We start from the raw sequence: 25,880 nt of genomic DNA on the forward strand, positions 1-25,880 counted from the left end.
GATGCAGTAGCACAATAATCAATCACTTCATAAAATAAATGTACACATTTCTTAGCCAGGAAATCTGACAGTCCTGTCATACAGGAATTTAAAAAACCATATCTACAGAGATGCTGGAAAGAACCTGGAGAATGGTTGTGTAAGAAAATCTAGAAATCCCAGTGACAACTAGACTTTGTTGAATTTAATGAGATGGCCATGTTTATTTGTTACACTATATTTTGCCTGAGTGATACGTTGATGAGGAAGGGCAATTACAAAAGGGCAGAGGTCGATATTGTTTGGGATTAAATCTGAAAATAAGAAAGACAGGTCTAGAGGAAAACAGAGAGACTACCAGCCACAATCCTTGTCATGATCAGTCTGATCTTGTAATGGGAACAGTGCACATTTGAATTTCAATGAAAAGTTTGGGGGCTCCTGAAGAAGAAACTTGTCAATTGCAAATCTCCAGGTGGCAAAGAGAGCCCTGGGAAAGAAGTGAGAATGTATCCGATTGGGCTCTCCTTTGACCAGTCAATCAGCATCATTTGGCAAAACATCTTATCACTGGAAATATCTAACAGGATATAAGCCTGGAAGGTGATGAGAAAAGGCCAGCTTGTGGTTTTAAATATATAAAATATTGCCTTTCTTTCAATAAACATAGCTTTCTATGGAAATTCTGTCAATGGAATTTTATTTTTCTATGAAATTATTTTGTAAAATAAAAAGTTACCTTGATATTTGAACATTTCAAAGTCAAGGTGTGTGAGAGGAGTTTTTTTTTATTTCCATGCTTCTGATGTGACTTGCTTTGTGAATAGAACTTGATTGCTTTCATTTTCATTTACAATAAAGAGAGGCAGAATAATGAATTGAAATAAAGCAACACACACAAAATGCTGGTGGAACTCAGCAGGTCAGGCAGCATAAATGCAAAGGAATAAACAGTCTACATCTTGAGCTGAGACTTGATGAAAGGACTCAGCCCAAAACATTGATTGAATGCTGCCTGACCTGCTGAGTTCCTCCAGCATTTTGTGTGTATGTCTCTGGATTTCCAGCATCTGCAGAGTCTATTGTGTTAATGAAATAAAACTGTTGTTTTATGTTTTACAAATGTTAATGTATAACATTACTCCTTATGTGGTATATTTGGCACAAATGTTATACACAAAAATTATAAATTAACTTCCAATCTGAGGTGTAAGAGTGGAGTGAAACACATATGGAGTTAAATTTTGCAAATGTTACCTTGTCACTTTGAAAATTCTGAGAAGCCGAACACATCTAAAGACCGATATTCCCAAAGGAGACATAACTTCCAGTTCAACCAAGATGGTTTCTATTATTCCACCACATACCACAAAGCAATCGAAGCGATTAAAGAGGGACACAAAGTAAGCCTGCAGACCCAGACTGTACATTTTCACTAACATCTCACATGTAAAAAGAGCCAGAAGAACTTTATTTGCAATATCTATAATAAAACAGAAACATGAAATAAAGTTTAATAATTAGTGATAGATTAGTGATAATATCCTCAATCAAATTTAGTCAATGTTCTTCTAAACAATTGCTTGTTCTTATCTATTGTATATACAGTACTGTATACCGCAATATTACTCATTTTATGCAAGGAAATGCAAAAAAAAGACTGTGCTAAAGTATGGAGTACCTCAAAAAGATGATTCGCCACCCAATCTAATTGAATTTGATGCTAGTAGATAAACAAAAGATATTGTGAAATCTAAGGTACCAGACACTGTGCATCCAGTTCATCATCTCTAAGTTAAGAAAGCAAAACTACATCCTCAGTCCAGTGGAGATTAGAAGCGCACCTACCAGACTGCTAGCAAACTCCAGATTTCTGTGAGCACATGAGGATGCTTGGGTTAGGGCATTACTGATGAAGCAGCAATTCACTTGCAGCTTTCCTAGTCTACTTATTGTATTGTACTTAGTACTCCATTGTGATGACTACCCATCCGAATTGATGACACCTTTGCAGAACATCTCCATTCAGTCCACAACACAGGCCCTAACTTCCAGTATCCTGTCACTTTAGTTTTCTGCCCCATTCACAACTCACTGTCTTCAGCCTGTTACATTGTTCCAATGATGCCTAAATGAATTTGAGATGAAGTACCTCATCTGTTATTGAGGGGTGTTACAGCCATTAGGACACAATACTGAAGTTAACAATCACAGATAACCTTTTTCATCTCTCCATCAATGTACCTCTGTCCTTTTCTTTCAAGTTGTTTCATTTTTCTTATGTCTACAACTTCTGTTTCTTTTCAATAAATTACCTTGACAACATTGCCTTGCAGCCTATCAGCGACAGCCCCTTTCTATCTGCCCCTCTCCTCTACATCTTTAAAACACATTTGCTTTCTCATTTCTCCAGTACTGATGAAAGGGTTTGTCTTCAAATACCCACTGTGTTTCTGTCGCCAATTGATCCACCCTGATCTACTAGGTGTTTCCAGCATTTTCTATTGTTGCTTCACAAAAATATTTAATTGCTAAGTAATATTTATATGAAAAAATATGCTCTTACCTTGAGTTAATGTTAGCCAAAGGGGCTGGTTGTAGTGTTCTGATGAAATGGTTAATGTATTGAGAAAAACAAGAATAATAACTAGCCAGTAGAAAGTAACAGACTTAACACCAGCTCGACATTTTCTTCTTAAGCAACGGTTCCAACGACGCCAGCGTCGGCTAAAAAATAAAACAATCTAGTCAAACCACAAAAATTTCAAACTTTGCATTCAAGAATATAAAACAAAATGCCACAATAGGCAACTTGTTTAAGAAAGGTAACAGACATCTTCACTGTTTGATCAATCTGTGTTGAGTAGGTAATTTTGCAAAACCGATGTAGTGTTGTTAACTTGTGGGTAGAATTCATTTCTTTAATAGACCAAATCAATTATTGTTTTCATGATATGTCCTTTATTTATAATGTAATGGCTGTACTATAACTGAGTGAATTACTATGCCTTAACAATGGAATTAGGGATGGAGAATAAATACTGGCTTTGCCAGTGACCTTTCAACCTAATTATCATAAATCAGAGCTGCTTCTTAGTTCAATTACAGAAAGCTTTTTAATTATTCCAGTCAAAATGGTGTAAGCTTTCATATCTTTTCTTTCATCAACTCCATGGTCTCTTTGTATTTCATGGCTATCTGGAGAAGACAAATTGTATTTACATGTATACTTTGAGAATAAAATGAACCTTTGATGCCCTGACCATGAAAATGAAAAAGTATTCTGAGGTTACTTAGAAGACAATAATACTGATGGGTCAGGTGGCATACATGGGTCAAACTGGATAAATATGGCAGATTTCCTTCACCATCTCATATTACTGAATCCAATGGACTTTTACAACTACCTTGTAGATCTTGTTAACAATAATATTACATTTTTTGTTCTTCCACTAGTACTGCATATTCTAAGCCAATGCACTTGAACTCTCCTTTGCATATGAAGTCTAAGATTAGAGCTACAGATTCATGCATAGAAATTACAGTATTTTGTTAGGCACTTAACCTCTAGAGATTATGTTATTATTAATTATCATGGCAGAGTATGCTCTGCAACTTCTATAGTTGTACTGTGGAGAACATTCTGACAAGCTGCATCACTGTCTGGTATGGAGGGGCTACTGCACAGGACTGAAAGAAGCTGTAAAAGGTTGTAAATCTAGTCAGCTCCATCTTGGGCACTAGCCTACAAAGTACCCAGGACATCTTCAAGGAGTGGTGTCTCAGAAAGACAGCGTCCATTATTAAGGACCTCCAGCACCCAGGGCATGCCCTTTTCTCACTGTTACCATCAGGTAGGAGGTACAGAAGCCTGAAGGCACACACTCAGCAATTCAGGAACAGCTTCTTCCCCTCTGCCATCCAATTCCTAAATGGACATTGAAGCTTTGGACATTACCTCACTTTTTTAAAAAATATACAGTATTTCTGGTTTTGCACTTTTTAAAATCTATTCAATTTACGTAATTGATTTACTTGTTTATTTATTATTTTTTATTTTATTTTTCTCTGCTAGATTATGTATTGCACTGAACCGCTGCTGTTAAATTAACAAATTTCGCATCACAAGCTGGTGATAATAAACCTGATTCTGATGTGGGTGCTCTTCCCAGTGTGCTCTGCTGCAGCTAAGAAGTGAATTTTTTTTAGGCTGTGATTCAATCGGTTTGATGTCTAATTTGTTCTGGTGTTAAATTTGAAATTACAGATATATAACGCTTTAATAAGAATCACAATTTTATTTCAGAGCAATATCACTGAGAAGTAAAGATTAATTACTAATTTCTCACAGTGCAGTTTACAGTGAAATGCTGACAGAGGATTACAGAACAAATCTCTGCAGCCCAAATCTTAACCCTTTGTTTATTTTTCAAAACAATGTTATTGTTGGTAAGGGCAGCACTTATTGCTCATTGTTAATTGTCCTTAGGGAGGTTGTGGTGAGCTTTCTGAACACTGTAGTAACAGCAATTAAGGTTAAAACTGAATGATTTACAAAGTAATCTCAAAGAAGAGTTAAGACTTATCTATACCATATATAGGTGAACTCCCTAAAAGATAATACTAAACCAGGGGTGTTTTAATGATAACCCAGAAGTTTCACGGTTACTATTATTAAGGCTAACACCTTTTAAAGTTGCAGATTATTTAATCTAGTGAATTTAAATACTACGGCCCCAGTGGTAGAGTTTGAACTTGTGATTCTTACTCTCATTACTGATGGCTGCTGTGCTAGTCCTGTAATATTTCAATTGCTGTGGAACAATGAGTGGAGCTACTGACCAGAGACAAATTAATAAACCTTTGGGCTTTACTCATGCCTCCTATAATGCTGTAGACTATTAGTCAATTAATCAAATATAGTTGCTGACTTTGGTTTAGAAGTGTCTAGACAACCGGGTGACCCATTGGGGAACCCTTTGAGAGAAAGGTAGTGCAGTCTGATGTGACCAGAATGAACATTAAATTTCCCTGAATGCTATTGCAATCGCTTTGCTTTGGAAATTAAAGAAGAAAAACTCAGTTTATTAAAGAAGAAAGACGCGTAGCAAGGCAAATATAGCTCCTCCTCGTTTAGTGAAGGACACTTTTGATGACAACATTTGTGGTTGATCTGTGTTTTCATTTCTTTTTCCCTGGCTTAAAGCCACAAACAGCTGACCATACTGGAATACTGGTTTCTCCAGATAAGTCAACACATTCTCCATGGTTTGGCCTTGCACCTTATGTATAGTCATAGCAAAGCATGACTGTATCAGGAACTGGCTCTGCTGAAGAGGGACATCTTCCCCTTCTGATAAACTGAGAGTAATTCTTGGGATCATGACAATGTCATTTTTGAACGCAACAATGTTTATCTTTGCAATGATGAGATTGTCGTGCAGTTCTTCCACCATCATTTGCGTTCCATTGCAAAGCCTTGGTGGATCCACGTTCCTCACTGAAATGATGGGTGATCCCCTCTTCAATTCCAGTTTATGTAGTGGCAATCCAGAGAGTTCGACCGAACCAAGGAACTCTGTTGGAAAATGAGTGGCGTTAGCTCCTTCACTTACGGCATTGAAGGAACAGTATTCTTTCATGATTCCACGGAAGCGTCTAATGCATATAAAGTTTATTTTTCACATTATTTCATTGCGAAGAACCAAGATAGAATTCTTCAAGAACAGTTCTGCAGAATTGTCAAATGTCGGGTAGATGAAATCAATACATTCTTCCATAGTTTTTGCTGGCAGAATCATATCTTCAGGTAATTTGATTTCATCGTTTTCACTTTTCTCAATCTTGTCTTCTCTAACATCCAATAAGAACTGAGAATATCGTCCTTCTCCCTCACTCAATCGCATGTTTCTCTTCAATTGAAACTTGATGAAGCTTCTCCATAAGTAGGATTTTTTTATGCATGAATTCTCCACATCAGCATCATTTCCGCATTCCACAACTGCTAGAAGCTGACGGAAATCACCACAGCAAATGGTTAAAATACCCCCGAAGGCCTCATTCTTGCCGTATATATCATGAAGAGTCCAGTTCACGGCTTCGACGCTCTCCCTCCTAATCAAGAGGCACTCATCCCAGGCAATAAGCCTCGCATTTCAGAGTAAATTTGCAGTATTGGTGTTTTTATCGATGTTACAAAGGGCATCCTCATTTACTTTGAGGAGTATCTTGAATCTTGAATTCGCTGTCCTACCATCAGGCATCAATACCGGATGATGCTACAGCAATAGCAACACCTCCATCTCCCCTAACTTTAGCGAGGAACAAGTTGATGATAAATGTCTTGCCCATTCCTCCTGGTGCATCAATGAAAATCAGTGAAGAGAGATCCCTTTCCAAGCAGTCACACACATATTCAGATACTTCTCTTTGCTCATTATTCAATAGAGGCTCCTTCTATGAAACAAATTCCTGCTGTTCGCCTCTGTTGTATTGCAGTTCACGCAATAATTCCAGATTGCCAGCACTTTGAGTAATTGTACCATTTCTTAGTGTCGGCAAGTTATATTCTTCAAGTGTTTTGCCCAAGTTCTGAAGATTCTCTTGGAAATACAGAAGAGCCCCTCATCGATCATGATATTAGGATCATTGATAGTTCTCCTCTCCATTTGTAAGAAATCTTCAGACATTACATTCTTGAACTGGTTCCATAATTGCTGTGGATTGTTGATTTCAGTGTTTGTTAGCAAGAGGACAAACAAATCTCTCATTGCTCTGGGCATTTTTGTTCTCTCTGCTTCTTCCATAGTTTACTGCCAATGACCATCAGCTTGCAACAATCCTCTCTCTCCGCAGACGTCTTTGAATGATGGAGGGATATCTCCATCATGTGTTTTCAATGCTTCGAGAGATACTGACCCCTTTATGTGATGAAGAAGTCGTCTCAAATAGTAGAGGTCACCACTTCGTGGAGAAACGATATACACTCGACCCAGAACATTTGCTTCAAAAATCCCGCAGTACTCCTTCACTCTTTTCCCCATTCTCCTTCTTTCCCATCTCTTATTAGTCCAAGTGTAGTATCTGGGAATATCCGCATAGTACAGGGTTCTTGCAAATGGATCGCGAGTGCAAAGATCCATGAATTCCGTTAAAGTGGTCCTTGCCATATCATTATTCAGTTGCACAGCAGCATTATCTTGAAAGAATACTTGATGCTGTTGGGGAAGATGCACTTGAAGGCGAACAACTGCTAGTTCCCTCTAGTGAATTGGAAATCCAAGTATCAATCCCACAGCTTCAGAGGGTCCGATATATCTGCTTGTCAAATACTGTGTGATTTCATCTTCTCCATTCACTCCAGAAGTTGCCTGATCACTCCCCTTCATGGAATACTTGATCATGTATTTGATGGACTTGACAGATGAGCGTGTTTCTACACTTAGGTGCAGTTGGATCTGTCCCAATTCTGCACATGCTGATGGTGACTAGCAGAATGTGACCACTCGAAATAGAGCTGCCCCTCCCTTTTGCTGCAGTTGGTGGCACTGCTGAGGCTGGTCGTGCGCATGCGTTGTGGTGTCGCGTCACAGTTTCCATGAAAGCTGGAATCGGGTGTGGAAAGCCGGGCTTGTTGACAAGTGAGCAATTTTATACAAATATAACCCTGACCTTTGCATGCATTCTGTAAGTTAGTGCATTTTAAGTCCATTTAGTCAAAAAAGTGCCGCTTTAAGGCACCATTTGGGCTAATTTGAGGGCACAAACAGACAAACTGACAATCAGGTAAACAGAATGAGAATTTTAGTAATGTATAGAAGATAGAAGATTAGTTTGTCCTGGCCACTGATATTCTCCAGCAGTGATACTTAATTAAGCTAGACACAGAAGGTGATCTCACCGCCAAACCGCACGCCATAGTCAAGCAGCAAGATGTGATGAGGTTTTGTCCAGCAAGGTGACATCAGCTGATCTAAAGGCCCTGTCCGTGGGATTCATTGACATCTTTTGATAGAAACCAAAGCTTGCAGTGTAGCTTTAGATCCAGGATTTATTTGAATTACAGGAATTACATACAACGGTTATAATACATAAATAATGTGGCCTATTTTCCTAGTCACCGAGCTGGAAAGGTAAATAACTCCTCCTTCACTCTAAATCAATAGTTATCACTCAATGAATACTGCTGAATAAAATGATAAATAAGTAACTTATATTCTTACACTGCAATGGTGATGGCAACTCAAAAACGATTGATTGTGTTTAATGCGCTGAGAGATATTGAAATGAAGACAGACAGAAAAAAAAACTATTTCACCTTTTTGCATGAATTCAAAGATTACCATGTTTATAAAAATTGACAATATTTGAAACATTAAGGTATTGAGGGTTATGGGGAATGAGCACAGAAGGGGAGTTGAAGCCGGTATACATTAACCATCAGGTGATTCCTGTTTTTCCGTGCTCTCTTACATTAATGGTAATATAAAGTGAAATGGAAAAGTAGACCAAGTAGTAAGATACAAGCTAAAATATGAGTAAGACTCATGGATACAGCTTCAAACCATTTTGGTCTGACAATACAAGTATTTTACAAATAACATGATCAACATATAAAGTGAACTTCTGGAAAGAATGACCTTGCAGATTATTCAAGTCATTCAAGAAATAGTGTTTTGTATACATAGGGTAGGGTGCTGTTGCTGTAAATGAAAAAAATGGTGAACTTACTTTCCTCCTATCTGTATAATGATTGAACAATATCAAAATGTGTACAGACCAAGTTCTGCACCAGATGTTCAGAGTCAAAATACCACCTGTTTAAAATGCAGCAATAAGCTCAAAAATCAGTATTTCCACATATGTTAGTACTAAGGGAAAACTTTGTTTTTCCTTATGTATTCATTCCATAAATTAAGCTTTCATTATCATTATATATTCATATATAATCTTATTATGAAACAAAGAAATAATGCACAATAATGTCTTCATCAAGTATATCCTACATTAACTAATCACAATTCATCACTTTTTACAAATAGAAACTGAAGGTAAGAAGTAAGGGTAAAACGGTACTAACCTGAACTTTGATTTAGAAATTCGTATACTGTAAGGAAAATACATATATATTAATAACGAAGACATTGAACATAGTTAAAAACACCTTGATTTTGTAGAAGTCAAGCCATGCTCCTTAATTTAGTTGTGTACTGATTACCAGCATATTGTTTGTAGATACAGGATTGATATTATATTTAAAAAGTAATGCCACCATTTATGCAAAGTCACAACACTGGAGAAAGAACAAGCATGGAACAGATTGTACATGTTTCAGGTTACTGAAGTAAGCATTTATTTTGCTACAGTTATGATATCAATTTAACCATCAGCTGATTATATCAGGCTGATTCGCTAAAAAAAAATAGCCATTCTACTAGGTCCAAAATCTACAAAGATTATTTTAAAAATTGAACCATTTTTGAAGATTGAGCCAGCTGAAGTGTAATTCTATTTTTCCAGAACGTCTTCTATATCTTCCATGAGGACAGACATTTCCTTATTCCTCTATATAACTTCTGACAATCTATAAGTGGCTCTCACTAACTTCGTTAATCGTTCCCTTTACACTTATCCAAATAATTTCTTAAGTTTTTTATGTTTCTCACTATAATGTCCCCTTGCTTAGCAATACCTTTGTCTTTCTTCAGTCAATTCTGAAATTTACCCAATTTCCAGGCTATCTGCTTTTTTGCCAAAAGTATATTTCTTTTCAATTGACTTAATATTATATTTATCTTCTTAATAGTCACTGTGGTGTCATATTTCCCATTTGGTGTGCTTTTAAAATATAGATTAATCATAAGCTACAGTGTGTATTGATTCTTTAAAGTAGCTTCTCAATCTACTACTGTTAACTCATGACATGCTCTTGTGGTTTGCCCAATTCAGACTTAAGGCATCAGTTTCAGATTAAACTAAAATAGTTAAATTTTTGTATCAAACTCTATCAAACTGTGATGACTATTCTCATTACACAATATAAATGGTCTCTTCCCTCATCAGTTTCTCACCATGTTGATCTAGAAATGCTGCCTTATACACTTGATGAATTTATCTCCCTGCTCATTTGGTTTGTCCTTTCTTTGTGTAAATTAAACTTCTTGCAGCCCTCATGTTACATGTAATTCTATTTCCTTATCTGAATTCTGCCATGCATTGCCACTACTGTTTAGAGCCAGTATTTAACTTTTCAACCTGCTCTGCATCTCGCTGTTTCAAAGAATGATGTGGGCTCCATGGCTATCAAATCATGAATCATTAGCACCTACACTAAGGAAAGAGGAAGTTAGGGTAGGGGATCGGCCATGATCATTTTCCTTGCAAACAGAATAATCTTCAGTAACGATTTAAAATCTATTTCTTAATTTTTTGAGCCTATATCCTTCCTCTCTACTGCCTTTATCCTTTTTATTAATAGGACAACACTGCCTCTTTATTGTTTTGCTCATCTCTTCTGAAAGCTGCATATCTTGAAGTGTTTTAATTCACAAGATTGATCAGTTTTCAACTATATCCTTAGAATCATACTGGATTTATTTCTATTTGTGCCATTTAACTTTGTTGTGAATGCTGTGTCCATTCAAATAAAAAGTTTCCAGTTTTATTTTCTTCCCACTTTTCTCTATTCTGATTATAACTGAGAGTATATTTTATGTTTGTGTGCATTCTCCCTTCCTGATAAAGTCTGGTTACTAGTACTCTGCATGATTTCTTTGCCTATTAACTTTCTAAATTTCCCCTCAGCAGAACCTTTCTGCCATTGTTTTCATTTTTTCCCAGTCTGCAAGGAAAAGCGTCTGTCATGGTGTCACAATGTTGTGTAAAAATACTCAGGCTTTAATGGCTTAATACAGTGTCCAGATAATAACATAGAACATAGAATAGTACAGCACAGTACAGGCCCTTCAGCCCACAATGTTGTGCCGACCCTCAAACCCTGCCCCCGCCTTAAATTCCTCCATATACCTGTCTCGTAGTCTCTTAAACTTCACTAGTGTACCTGCCTCCACCACTGACTCAGGCAGTGCATTCCACGCACCAACCACTCTCTGAGTAAAAATCCTTCCTCTAATATCCCCCTTGAACTTCCCACCACTTACTTAAAGCCATGTCCTCTTGTATTGAGCAGTGGTGCCCTGGGGAAGAGGCGCTGGCCATCCACTCTATCTATTCCTCTTATTATCTTGTACACCTCTATCATGTCTCCTTTCATCCTCCTTCTTTCCAAAGAGTAAAGCCCTAGCTCCCTTATAACTGAAGGTATATTTTATGTTTGTGTGCATTGTGTCCCTTATATTTATTGAGTATGTGCAAAGTTGTACCACCTGTGTAATGATTCACATTTGTGTCAAAATAAAGCTACTTGTATCATACAAATGACTTTGAGATGTAATCCCATTTGTCTAACTGTATAAAGGATGGAGCTGTCCAGCTGATTACTGGACTTCACCTCTAAAATTGCAATCAGTGCAAAGGAACCCAGCAAGCTGAAATTTGATCTCAAGCTGTCACTTTGGAGATCCCTGATTCAAGAATGGACGTGAGATGTCTTTTGCAATTTCCTCTATACAATTGCTGATTGCTTTTCAATCAAAGTGATGTTTAAAATAAGCCATTAATATATTATTCTTTTCCTTCACCAGTATACATCAGATCTGAACCACAATTAGAAATGTTTATGGTGGCGTAATGCATTACTGTACTAATTCTTCATTCTCTCAGAAAATGATCAAATGAAGCTCTTCCTCATGAAGTAAGTTTCTCTTTCCTTGGTACAGGATCCTTTCATTCAGCATCCAAGTAGGTAAATATGGTTTGTTCTTAATATTTCATGTTAAGTATAGAGAGAGGGGACGGTGTTATTGGACGCACTTTTCTAATTTATGTTTAGTTATTTGTACTAAGATAAGCATAAGGCTTCAGTATAGATTAAATGAAGACAGTTACATGGTGTTAATAATTACAGTCATTAGGATATTAGAACTGTTAGACTGAAGCTGTGAAATATGGCTCATTTGAAATGCTTTTAGATGAGCTACTTTCTATGAGCTCTCAATGCTTGGATGCTGCAATGCTACACCCACTCTTCATTATTTATCATTCTCATCCTCCCCCTTCTTGTTGCTCATTTGATAATCAGGACTGGCCTCCTTAATGCAAATCTATGCAGAAGATGATGATACGTAAACGATGAGGGATAGACTGCAAACATCTTCTTGAATGCTCCAGGCTGGCAAAGATGCAGCTTGAGCAATCCAACTACTTGAAGGCTTATGGGGCATTGGGGGGGGGGGGCAGTGGTGCAGTTTGCACTCATAAAACTGGCATAGTTCAAATTAATTTCCGTGCCTTTCTTTTCTCGAAAGGAAATATTTTGAACAGACAAATTAAACTTTAATAGTTGAGTAATAAGTTATTTGTGTACTTTCAACATTGATGAATATTAATATGGTTGCATTTTTTAGCACAATCAGTTAAATGATTTATGTAAGTGACAGTTTTGCAGCTGGAGATATCCATAGATCATCAAATTAATCCTCATTTAGAAACCAATGCAAATAGAATTATTTTCTGATTTCCTGCTTTAACCTTTCAAACTTGCTCCAAAAAGTTAAAAAGTTGCAACATAAATTTTTCTCTAGATACTGCATCAATAATGCAGACTTATTTGAAAGAATGCTATATGAAAATGGCAAAATTCGGTATTCTTGAAAACACTGCAATAACGGTAAATGAGTATCATGTTACTTATTTTTTTCAGCAGTTTTAATATTGCACCGTAATTGGTGTGCATTAAAGTACATGTGTATTAGTCTCCTGACAAACTAAGCTGGGAACATACAGTACATGGTAAACCTAATAGAAACACAGTCACAAACAGAAATGCTCAATTATTAAAATTAAACAAGTTAAACAACTCCTAAGTTTTGTCTTCCATTCCTGAAACTTATTGTGGCAAGAGATTTCTCCTCTTAGTTATTAGAAGTATTAATGGAAGTACATTACTGCTAGAAGCTCATACTTAAATGATAAGATAATACCAATATTTTTGTATGGATCTAAAGACAAATATTGTATTGTTGGAGGATGTTATCTTAATAACCTCCAACAGTACAGGTTAAAATCTCACTGTATTCAAATCATGTGGAGCTTGGCACTATCTTGCCATTTCTTAATTTTTACAACCTTTGCTGACCAGCCATGTAGTCTATTTTCAGATAGCTTGGCTACATTCACTGCTAAGTTTACACATAAAGAACAGGTAGTTTTTCAATTACTATTACAAGGAAAAAGTAGCAGGAAACCTGGGTAGAAAGACAAAGTCGAAGTTGCTGTGTCTGCACTCAAGTTTGAGATGAGATTGGAAAGAAGTTCGAGGAGAAAATAAAGAGGCAAACATTGAGGGGAAAAAAAGAAAGAAAAGAAGGAGATGCTAAGGTCCCATCTTTTTTCTCCCTCCTTTCCCACCATACTCTACTTTCCTACTTGTCCTCTTCCTCCCAATTGATTTACTTATCAACTTTCCAGCTCATCTCCCTCTCAACCCTCTCGCTATTTCTCCCCTCCTCCCTGCCTCACTTCTTCGTCCCCACACAGTACTCTAGCTATATACCTTAGACTTCCTGCTCTCCTACTTATATTCCTTTCACTTTACCTTTTTCCTGTCTCTCATTCTCCGACTTCCACATCTCTTTAAATTTCCCCCTTTACCTCATCCTTCCCCTTTTTGTCTCCTTCCACTCCCTTCCAATCTTTCCCTCCTCTTTCATTTTTCACTCTCACTCATTTTCTCTTTCTCGCATCACCACTATTAGACCTCACAAATTATCTCTCCTCACCCCTCTTTCTCTCACTTTCCAAAACAGGGAATTCTGTTGGTCATAAGATCAAATAACAACAATAGCCCAAGCCAAACTTTCAATCCTGAACTTCAACAAGGCCGGTAACCTGAATGCTATCTCCTACATCTACAGTATATAGAAAAAGAAAGCTGGTGATCTCCAAGTACAACAGCATGTGAAATTGTTCTCCCAGTCCAACAAATAGATAGATGACTAAAAATGGAGAAGGAATATGATTGCTGGAATCTGCAAGTGGAGACAGCAAGTGATTGATTAGGTCAAATACTTAGTAAAAGTCAGGGGTTCTAAGCTCCAGGCTTGTGAGTGGTGATGAGGTTGAGGGATGAAGGGGAAGCTGTTTTGTACTGAATTATGATCAAATTAATCATACACAATTACAGTAATTAATTAACAGGCTACTAAATGTTCAGTATTCTCATAATTTATTAAACATAATACCAATTTGTACATGTCTAAATGAATGTGTGTATATAGATTTTATTTATTTTCTGTTTGGGTGTCTCTGTGTGGATGTTTATTTATGTCAATGCCTTTGTATATTTTAACTGGTCTTTTCTATTGGCCTCCAGAATTAGCTTTCTATCCCTTGATGTCTGTGCATTCGTTTTTGTCTGCTGTTTGCTCTGCATGGTTATCTTCATGACATATATACAGTATATGTACCTAACAATGCATGCACTCACCCCTATCTACTTAGCACCTAAATTTGTGTCTCTCTTGGTGTGTCTTTACTCACCATAATGACCCACAGCATGTTGCATTCTCACTCCCTCCACCCGCAGCATTTTCTGTGTTATCAGATCCAGTTTCACCAATAGGCAGGTTTGCTGTCAGAAGAAGAGGGGAAAATTAGTAAATCAGCAATAATTCATTTTCTGTTTGGTACATATTTTCCTGTCATTGTAACAACACTAAAGTCTGTTTTAAAGCCAGAAATGAAAACAAATGGTGATACTGATTGCAAACCTAATATGGAAATGTTCTTAAATAATAAAATTCTTCAAAATTACATAATGAAGTAATCTTAAAAAGATAAAAAGTAACATTGCCACTGAAGCAGTAATTGTGTTGACATAAATGGTGTCTAGCATACACCAGACTTTTTAAATCCTTTGACAATTTTGTTTTTATTCAGAAAAATATTTTGCAGTTGAAAAATGCAAATGACTTCAAGCAATGTTATGATTTACCTTTAAAACTAAACTGATTCATAAAATATGAAGTGATCTACAAAGCATAATCTTCTTTTTTACATATTTCACAATATTCACTTAAACTCAGTGGAAGCCATATTTAAATAAAGTGAATGTCAGAGTTATAAATACAGGGCATCACTCCCTTTCTTAAAGTAATCCATTCAAACACAGCTCCTAACAGGAATTATTAGTTGCTGAATTTAACCTTCAGGAGCAAAGTTTTTTTCTAATGCAATATCACAATCTTGAGAAATTTCTGAAATACACTTTTTAAGTGGAAGAAACAAAATCTAAATCAATCTAAATTTCTTAGAAGGGTACAAAATCTGGAAAGGTGGCCTATTATCTGTAAGCATCCAATAACTGGGCCCTAACAAGAAGCAAAGAACCACTAAACCAAGTAGACAAGCCAGATTTGTTCTTTAAGGATATTCACTAGTTGATATCTCCAAGCTAAAAAAACTCCATGGATCACTTTAATAAGATATACTAGAATATTTCCATCAGCCACCTCTTCTCTCTGGCTTTAAACAAATTCAAGCAGTTTATTCAATTGTGAACTAAATATTGTAATTGGGGATTTGAACTGGAAATCTGTAAAAACAGGAATGATGTCATAAAATGGAACAACTGCTTAACAAATCATAGAGGTTCTAAATGAATTAAAATAGTCACTGCAACAAGTCCCATAAATCTGGAATCTTTCACAAATTATAGACCTCTGCACAGAAGAATGGGGCTCAAAAAACTAAGGACAATGAAACTAGCATTGAAGCAACAGTTAGATATTTATTGATAGCAAATTGGGTGCTTCCCAACACTGAAGGAGGATTTAATATTCCAGAATGGTCTGGACAAAGCACAGTTTAAAGTCAGAAAGTGTAGTCAAATATATTCTTTTACTTAAATATTAACCTGAATTTCATTCCCGTAAGACAATTAAGAAGATTTTTCTATTTGCAATCATCTTCCACAACACTAAAGAACAAAATATAGAAGAAAAATATGTATGCCTCGGCATATTTCAAAGTAAGGAATTATGACATATACCAATGTAGTCTTGTTTCAATGTAATCTTGTCATCTAGTTTCATGTAACTGACTGAAAGCTGTACTTAGATTGTAAAAATCTATAGAAACTTAATGAAACCTACATAATTAAATTAGATACTGTACAATTAATTTATTTTACTATAACTCTGAATATCTATTGAATTTAATCAAATAATTAAAATATGACTGGAAATTTTTCATCTCATGAGGAAAATCATATGTAAAATTGATACATATACAAGGCTGCTATTTTCCTTCCGTACAATTTGGTTCTCTATGCAAATGTAGAATTCAACGTAAGTATTATACACATTTCGTATTGAGTTCCCATTTTGTGTTTTTCACAGAGAGTAAATAATTGACAAGAATAAAGTTCTTCCTATATACCTAGATTGGATAAAGGGCTTCTTGGGCTAAGCAACATGGACTTGATTATTTATTTCTGTAACAAAAAAAAAACTAAGGTTTGATATGCTTTGCTCTGGTCTCAGTAAATGTCATAGATTTTAGTTTGCATTGTCTTGATTTAGAGGGAATAAAATTGATATTTGCCTCTTGACTATTTTGTATTTTTGTATCAGTGTTTTGTTGTGCTAAAGAACCACAGTGTTAGAGTTTTATATGTTAATGCCAAATAGGGTACCTAAAAAAATTGGAAAATAGGTCAAAAAGACATATGAAACAATGCTAGATTGGTTTACAAGCAGATTGAAACACTGAACAGGAACTATACTGCTCCTGACAGAAGAACTGATCGCAGTTATCTGCATACAGATGATCAGCAATCACAGAGGGCATCAGCCTGTAAAGACATAATCCCCATAGCAGACAAAGATAAGTAACATACCACCTTGAAGGAGTGGGACTGCAGGGTAGGAGAGAGTTCCCAGATTTTGGGGAAGGATACTTCCCTACACATGAAATACATGTGAGGCATGTGAAACTTGTGTGCCAGAGAAAGCAAGAGACACACTAAAACCACTATTAGAAGAGCCCGGTAGAAGATAGTTCATTATCTTTTCTGAGGGTAAGAAACCCCTACATCTGAGAACAATGTTGAAAGAAATTCCATGATCTTATAAGATATGCCAAGATGTATTCCATACCACCTGAAAGTACTGCGCATATATATATATATATATATATATATATACACACACACACACCCCACACAAAAATCTTCAATATCATAAGTATTTATTTCACCTCTTATATACCCTACTCTCTTCTAGACAATCTTGTCATCATCTACCCATCAATTACATTTCATACTTTTCTGCCCCCAAAAACAGGTCAAGCCATCTAAGTAGGACATTCAACAAGTCACCAAATCTGTTCTCTCTCTTCCATTCAGGTTCAGTCAGATTGTAATCACACAGGATGTTGAAGCCACTACAAGAAGGAAAGGCACTCAGGTGTGAAAGTTTTTAAGACATATATCATGATTTTTCTGTTTTCTATTATTTGATACACCTTTCTTATAAATAAATATCAAGAATAACACTTTCTTTTATTTAAAGGAAAAGCATGTCCTTTTTTGTGTAGGGAAGTCACACAGGTGCTTATATTGCTGTAAACTCTCCAAAGCCTCAGCTGGAAATGGTAATGTCAGATCAGCATGACTACATAAAACCTGCAACGCCATTGGACACTGAATGATGCATTAGGATAATACAGCCTGTGTGCTGTTCTGTTCACCTATCTACAGGAAATTTATCAATAAGATTGAAGGAGTACAGTATAGAGAAAATTTACAAGGTATTGAAAGAGTATACAGAACATTTACAAGGATGTTGCAAGGACTTGAGGACCTGAGTTAAAGGGAAAGTTTGAGTAGGTTAGGACTTTATTCACTAGAGACAGGAGAATGAAGAGAGATTTGATATCTTGGGGGGGCCTGGATAGAGTAAATGCATGCAGGCTTTTTCCACTGAAGTTGAGTGAGATGAAAACCCGAGGTTACGGGTTATGAGTGAAATGTCTAATATTTAAGGGGAACCTGAGGGGGAACTTCTTTACTCAAAGGGTGGTGCAAGTGTGGAACAAGCTGCCAGCAGAAATAGTGGATGCGGGTTCAATTGCAATATTCAGGAGAAGTTTAATAAGTATATGGATGGGAGGGCATGCAAGAAAAATTAAGAGGAAAATTAAATTTTGAATTGTTTTGTTGTCAAGCTTGACTAGCTAAGTATTGCTCAATAGTTGGGTCATGAGGGTGAAAGGGTAAGATGTAGACGCTGCCTTGCTTGTGCAAGCTAACAATGGCTAGCAATAGATCATTCCAGTGATGAGGTTTTGTTAACCTTTGTCCAAGACTGTCTAGCTAATAGAGGAATTGACTGTACACGTGCAATTCTAATTTTGAGTATCGTGGGGGAACATTTGTAAACTTACTGATACCTAAAAAGTGCGGCTTGAAATCGCTGACCAAGTATGTTTGGCTGTTGGCTATTACCCAAAATCTATTGTATACATTTACGATGTAACCTGACATTGGTAGAGTTGAAAGACAACAGCTCCCCATGTTCACCTATTAAAGGGTTAACCTTATTCCAAGGACTGAGTATATATTTCTGTTAGATAACAGGGTAAATTCTCTTACAGTAAAATACAGTCAAACAGGGTAGATTCTCTGACAGAGGATCACATAAGCTATGATTCTAGTGTGGGTCGAAGGGTCTAGGCAAAATAACAGTTTGGAGTGGACCAGATAGGCCAAAGGGTCTGTTTCTGTGCTGTAGTACTCTATGACTATAATTCTGATTGCGACCTTGATGTATGAGAGGTAAAGGCAGACTTTTGCACACTTAATATCAAAAAAACCTCTGAGTAATACAATTTCTATTCTTTTCTGTACACGTGTCAAAATCACATGTTAATTTTCAGAATGTTTCCAGTTTTTGAGTTTAATCATTAATTTACTCAGCTAGTGAATATAAGCACAAAGGATGTGATACAAGGTATCAGTTAAGAAAGCGATGAAAGAATTAGCATTTAATCTGTTGTTAATTAGGACCAAAATGACAATATGATTAAGTCATTGGAACATGAATATAACAGAATTATCTGCTTCTTTTATTAGTCAGACTTAAGCAACAATATACACTCAGTGGCCACCTTATTAGGTACACCTGATTGTTAATGCAAATATCTAATCAGTTAATCATGTGGCAACAACACAATGCATAAAAACATACAGCAGAGGTTCAGCTGTTCAGACCAAACAACAGAATAGGGAAGAAATGTAATCTCAGTGACTTTGATTCTGTAATGCTTGTTGGTGCCAGATGGGGTGGTTTGACTACCTCAGAAATTGCTGATCTCTTGGCATTTTCACACTCAACAGTCTCTAGAGTTTACAGAGAATGCTGAGAAAAACAAAAAAAATACATTGCTAATGAGAGAGGCTAGAGGAGAATGGCCAGACTGGTTCAAGCTGACAGGAAGGCAACAGTAACTCAAAAAACCACAATTTACAAAAGTGGAGTGCAGAAGAGCATCTTTGGATGCACAACATATCGAACCCTGAAGTGGATGGGCTAAAGCAGCAGAAGGCCATGAACGTACAGTCAGTGGCTACTTTATTAGGTACTAATAAAGTGGCCACTGAATATACGTACAGAATTAAAGAAAGGTCTTCAACTTGAAAATCCAGCATAGCTTCTTTTCCTATAGATTTGCCTGTCTTGCTGAATATTTCCAGCATTTCCTGTTTTTATTTTAGATATACAGCATCAGCGGTTTTTCTGATTTTCTTTATGTACATCTGTTCCACTTTTAAACCTTCATGAGGAGAAATCTTGACAAATAATGCACAGCCAGTTAATTTCTTTTATTGAATGGCTGAATTATTAGTATGATTTTTTCAGGTTTCATTGTACTTCAACAGCATGGATTGTTAAGGATACTGGGCCCCTTTAGAATTAACAGTTGATTTTATTTTAGATCAGATAATGGAAGGAAAACAGCTTTTACACATTGTGCCATAGATGAAAATTTTCCTTCAAGTCATCACACTTAGCAGTGAAAAAAACTAACTGTAAGGCAAATCTCTCAGTTAAAGCATTTACTTGAGGTACAGATTGAATGTACTATGAAAAAACAGATTGCTTGCAGTATGTTCACAAGTTTCAACTTTTTGGTCACATCCAATTTAATTTCATTTTGCTACCTTTCACTATAGAAGTAATGAAAACGTGGCTAAGCTGCACATTCCACAAAAGCAGAGTCAGCTAACAATTTGTTTTTTTTTAAATAAAAGCTCCTTTAAAAAATAATGATGAAACAAAGCACATAATATATATAAATATCTGATCATGCAATGGAGATAAAACCAATAACAAAAGAAAGCATATGTCACAAAACACCAAAAAGAAAATTCAAGAACAAAAAAAACAAGCCACAATTACCATGTGTTTCAGATGACTGGCTAAACCATGCAAATTTTCCTTTCTTCTTTTCGAGTAATTCGGCCAGAGTTACCCCTTCATATCAATTGCATGCAGTTACAGGAATTTTATCATCAGATGGCAGCAACAACATTGTAAAGGTTAGAAATAGCAATTTACAAATGAGGTAACACATAATATGTAACAAAAACAAAGCTTTAAACATCACCAAAGATGAGACATTGACGACCAAGCTCATGATAGCAAAGCTCACAACAGCCAAATTTGTGGTAAATTTTATAAGCTGATGCCCATTCTTCATATTGATAATGCCAATTATTTTTATTTCTGAAAATTAATGATGCAATGCAATCTAAAATTAAATTTAATATGGTGCATTCAAACCAGACTTTACATAAATCTCTTTCCGTTAGTCTAATAGTGTCTTCTCTGTATTTTCTTCTTACTCTTTGAAGCACCAAAGTATCAAAGCAAATATCGACACAAAGTGCCTGCTATTTTGTAAAGAGTTAACGATAATATTTAAAGTCATAAATGCACTGTGATATGAGCGATGAAAGCTATTTTGATGGTAATGATATCAGTTACCTTTTGGCTTCATTCAAAAGACTCACTGACAAATTTTAAATCTGCCTCAGGCACATATACTCTCGAGCTTTATAGTATGGTCAATCCAAAAATGTCACCTATGAATTTTATATTCAAGACCAAATTCATCTGGCCAACTTTCAATTATATGATACCCATTCTGAGCATGACAGTGGAATTCCTTGTCAATGAAATGGATATAGCATCTTTCACATGTTTTTAGCTAAGCTTTTCCTATTTCAAAAAAGGGGAACAGTAAAACATCTCAGTCAGACAGTCCAGAAAAGAACTTAACACAGCTAACTTTTTAAAAGCAGGAATTATTTAAAGAGTCATTTTGTAAAAGAATAATTAATCTCACTAATTTCATTTGATTTAAATTCTTTAGTCAAATGTCAAAACATATTAAACATAATCCATATCCCTTTGTTTACTGACTTCCTGTTTAATCTGTACTTCTTTACAAGTTTGAAGCTGCCGAAGTTGTATTATTGTCCATTATGTTTCAGCTGCACGCTTTTAAACTTGATGCTTCCCTTTTTGTGCTCTCAGCAAGTGGGAAGCATTTCATCTGACTTCATTTCCATTCAGCAACATGTCAGTAAACCTGTCAACAGCAGTAACTATTGCTTCCCTTAGAGTTATTGGAAACTATTTCCTGCTGGTCTCAAAATGGAAAGTCAACAAGTGGGCTTAAGCAACATCTCTGTTACCTGGATTACTCATCAGATTGCATTATCAAAGAAATACAATTCCAGTCTCCTAGTTTCCATTTTACCTACCTTCGTTGCTGATTGTCACATTATCCATTGTGCTACAATGAGAAAAAAGTATAAATTCATTCAAATCAATCTGTGTTAAAATAATAACAAATACCGCACTAGCCTCATGAAATTACTCTTCTGATTTCCCTAAGTTTATGTCTTCAACTACCTTTGCCTATGCTAGACCTTGCAATTGACTTTCATTGCAGGAGGCAGTAGATAGCCTTGGAGGTCAACTTTACTGAGTCTAAGCCTGGAACTAGCAAAGGACTGCAATCGAGACTGGTTGGTTAACCAGCACCAAGGGCAGTGGAGAGCAGCAGTAATGAGATTATGAATGCTATCGCTATGACAGAGGACAACAAATTTACGCTACACAAAGGCACCTCAATAATCCTAGTCATCTGTTAGAGAACAGAATACTTAACCACAATAGCATCCTGCAAGTCTGATATCCAGAGTCATGATAGCAGAGGTCTGAGCTTCCAGTAAAGTACTTCGTTGGATGCCTTCTGTTGCCATTTAAATTGAAACCTTGGTCATACACACGCCTCTTGATTTTCATGTGAGCTTTCTGACTTCCTAACTAATGCACCTAGAATTTCAATATGCATATCTACCAGGTTTTTCTTTTATGCCACCCCATTGAAATCACATCCATAATAGAATGTGTTAGAAATGTCGCCCTCCCTTTTCTCCTGCCCTGGCTCTTGGACTCGTCATCCCCATGTGCAGATCTTGCCATAAAGCTTGCCCTTCATTATGCAAAAAAACCTGTATTTAAGATAATGGCTACAAGTGATTTTTGAGCTCTTGTTGTTCAGCTGCTGCCTAATCAGTCTGAAATGCTTGAATATTGGAAAGTAGAAAGGTACTATAGGAGAAGTTGCCAAAGGAATGGAAGGAAATTAGGAGGTGCATGGCCAAGATTGTCAGTTCATTGCTACTAGCAACAATTTTGGACCTTCTGCAAAAGAGACAGAAATAGATATAATTGTCATGGGAAATGTTAAATGATGTGGATACTTGGATTGAATTACTGGCAGGAAATGAAAGCTGTGAGGTGTGGATGTAAGGATGCAGCATCAGAACATGTCTGGCAATGTAACTGGGCAAATTAATGTTTAATTATCTGTCCTGCTTAATAGAGATTTTAACAGGTAAGTAACGGGGATGTGTTAAGTTTGGCAGTATGTGAAATTAGAGAGTTACAACATTCACTGATCTTATTGTTGAATTTATTACAAGCCCATACTATTTGCATTCACACAACTTGTTTATCTGATGCCTTTTCACTGTGTATCTGGAGGTTTTCCTGGCAGAGAAAACTCAACCTTCTCTTCTCCACCGTATCAACCATAGCCTTTATTGTGCATCAGAAAAGCCAAGAACCTCTATCTCATAATTTCTGCCAATTCTTTCAGCAAGTTACAAAGATCTCTGGAATGACTTCCAGTACCTGTAACAGGCAACAGGTGCCACTGACTTAATAGAGCAGAGTCTAGTTTGAAATATGATGAGGTGTTCAAGAAATGTGGTTCCACAGCAACAGTGGCAGAACAATGTATTCATTATGATGAGCAGATAGTATAGACCTTTGCATGGGTTAATCATGCATCGTGGTGTCAGCACAGGTTTCCCGTGCCAACCAATTTAACTCTTCATTTTATAAACGAACCTCTGAAATGAAGACAGCTGAGAGAATTTCTTGAATGTCTATTAAATTGTCCCTGTCAATGGTACTTATTCTTGGGTGATTCCCCAAGTGCAGACTGCTCATGCTCACAGGCAAACCCACACAGAATGCCAATTTCTATGTTGGTGCTTGGGATTGCTGGATTGTATGGCAGTGCATTCTTAAAAGAACCCTTTCTTCAATCTCAGATGTGTATTTTTCAGGTAGTTTACTGCTGAAAAGGGCCAAGAAGAAAATTTTTTAAATGTTAAGATGGTGGTGTAAGGCTGAAGATGATAAAAAGACATTTAGAATGCAGTTTGAAGATGTGGAGTTTACTTTGTTGAGGGGAATGCAACACATTACTCAGGAAAAAATGCTAAATTCCCTTCACAATGAGCAATTCTTCTCAAGACTACTTCCATTCTTCATTTCTCAAACATATGGCTTTTCAATCATCACTTCCTTATCCTCATTCTATCTTGCTTTAATAACAAGGTATCTGAGCCACTAAATCCCACTAAAAAAAACTAATTGTACCTTGCACCAATTGTGTAAAAGCCATCATATCAGATAGACACCCTCTGAATGTATGCCCCTTTCTCACATTCTTAAGAAATAAGGGATAATTAATACAAAGTTTTATAATATTATTGTACGTGCGTGCAATTTGCATTCTCATAAAGCTTCACTAGAAAGAAAGAAATAAAGTACATTTATAAAGAGTCTTTGCAGACCTCTGGTTATCCAAAAGCAGTTTAGTACTTCTGAATTCTAATCACTGATGAAATGTACAAAGGGAAGCATTTTGCATACATAGAACAAACTTCCATGAGCAGCAAAATGATGCAGACCAAACATTTTTGTTTTCAGTTGTATTGACTGAGGGCCAAATATTGGTTAGGTCATCAGGAATATATTCCTTGGTCTTCTTGAAAAACTTCTAAGCTTTTGCAACTGCCTCGACATTCAGAACAGTTGAAATATTTTACATTTAGAAGTTTGACTTTTCCTCAGTTCTTCTAATTCAGAGGTAGGCAAACTATAACTCTTATTAATTGAAGATGAAATGAGGATAAAGAAATTATTAGAAAGCCATGTGCATGGAAGGTGAAGATTAGAAGTAGTCTTGCCAAGAATTGTTCATTGCACAAATCTGAGGATATTAGCATCTGTTACAATAAGAAAAGGTATAGAAATTTTTCGTCATGTTTGTATGCAGAGGATTTGATCAGATGCAGTTTGTCAAGGTGTTATTGGAAGGTATAATATTACAGCTGCTAAGAAATATGAAGAGATGAAGAAGCTGTTCTCATGATATGATTGAAACATTTACTGAATACAAACCCTAGAATGATTCTGTTGACACAAATCATCAATCCAAAGCTAGTCTTTCCAAGCATGCTAGCCTGTTGCCCTGGGATTTTCTTGCAGGTTCTAAGGGCAACAGCTATTGATATCACACAAAACGAATGCCAAAAAGACATCAGAAAATCTGTCGAAAGCTCCTTCACATCCTTCCAATTAGATATCTGAAGGTATATTGATACTCCATATCTGCAAGAGGTGCAAAGGGTTGTAGATTCAGTCTGCTCCATCACAGGCACAACTCTCCCCACCATCAACAACATCTTCAAGAAACAGTGCCTCACAAATGTATCATGAAAGACAACCACCATTCAGAACATGGCCTCTTCTAATTACTACCATCAGGGAGGAGGGGAAGACCCACACCCAATGATTCAGAAGCAGCTTCTTCTCCTCTACCATCAGATTTCTGAACAGTTTTTGAACACAATTTCATTATTCCTTTCACTTGCATCATTTATTTATTCTGTAATTGATAGTGTTGCTGTCTTTGCACTATGCCACTGTCACAAAACAATAAATTTCATGTCACATAATACAATGATAATAAATCTGATCCTGATATCCACGTCAGAACATGCATAGTGAAAATCAGGTACCCACCTTTTGATGAGATCAATTGAGCAATCCATTCATTCTACACGTGGTGACTTAATCCAAGGTTTATGATGATTTATTCAACCCTAATCCTAACGCTGCGGCCTCATCCCCTTCCATTCTATTGTGCCTCAGCAAATCCATCAGAAGCTTCGTCACATACTTCTAATTAGATATACCTGAATGTGTATTGAAACTTTACATTTTCAAGAGGCTGCAGAGGGTTGTAGATTCAGCCAATTTCATCACAAGCACAATCCTCTCCACCTTTGAGGACATCTTCAAGACATCCATCAATGAGGACCCTTAGCATCTAGTACATGCCTTCTT

At 36.4% G+C, this 25,880-nt stretch overlaps 1 protein-coding gene across 1 annotated transcript in view; it reads right to left on the bottom strand.

Annotated features, from left to right (window-relative positions):
• Positions 1-25,880, bottom strand: part of LOC134356872 (voltage-dependent L-type calcium channel subunit alpha-1D-like) — a 395,212-nt gene that overhangs the window by 157,606 nt on the left and 211,726 nt on the right. The window contains exons 10-14 of the mRNA XM_063068094.1: positions 20,559-20,633; positions 14,638-14,728; positions 9,059-9,085; positions 2,546-2,706; positions 1,237-1,462 (exon numbers count right to left, since the gene is read on the bottom strand). Coding sequence (XP_062924164.1) covers positions 1,237-1,462; positions 2,546-2,706; positions 9,059-9,085; positions 14,638-14,728; positions 20,559-20,633 — 580 coding nt within the window. The remainder of the gene's footprint in view (positions 1-1,236; positions 1,463-2,545; positions 2,707-9,058; positions 9,086-14,637; positions 14,729-20,558; positions 20,634-25,880) is intronic.

Source organism: Mobula hypostoma, chromosome 15 (genome assembly GCF_963921235.1).
Source record: "Mobula hypostoma chromosome 15, sMobHyp1.1, whole genome shotgun sequence".
Lineage (NCBI taxonomy): Eukaryota > Metazoa > Chordata > Chondrichthyes > Myliobatiformes > Myliobatidae > Mobula > Mobula hypostoma.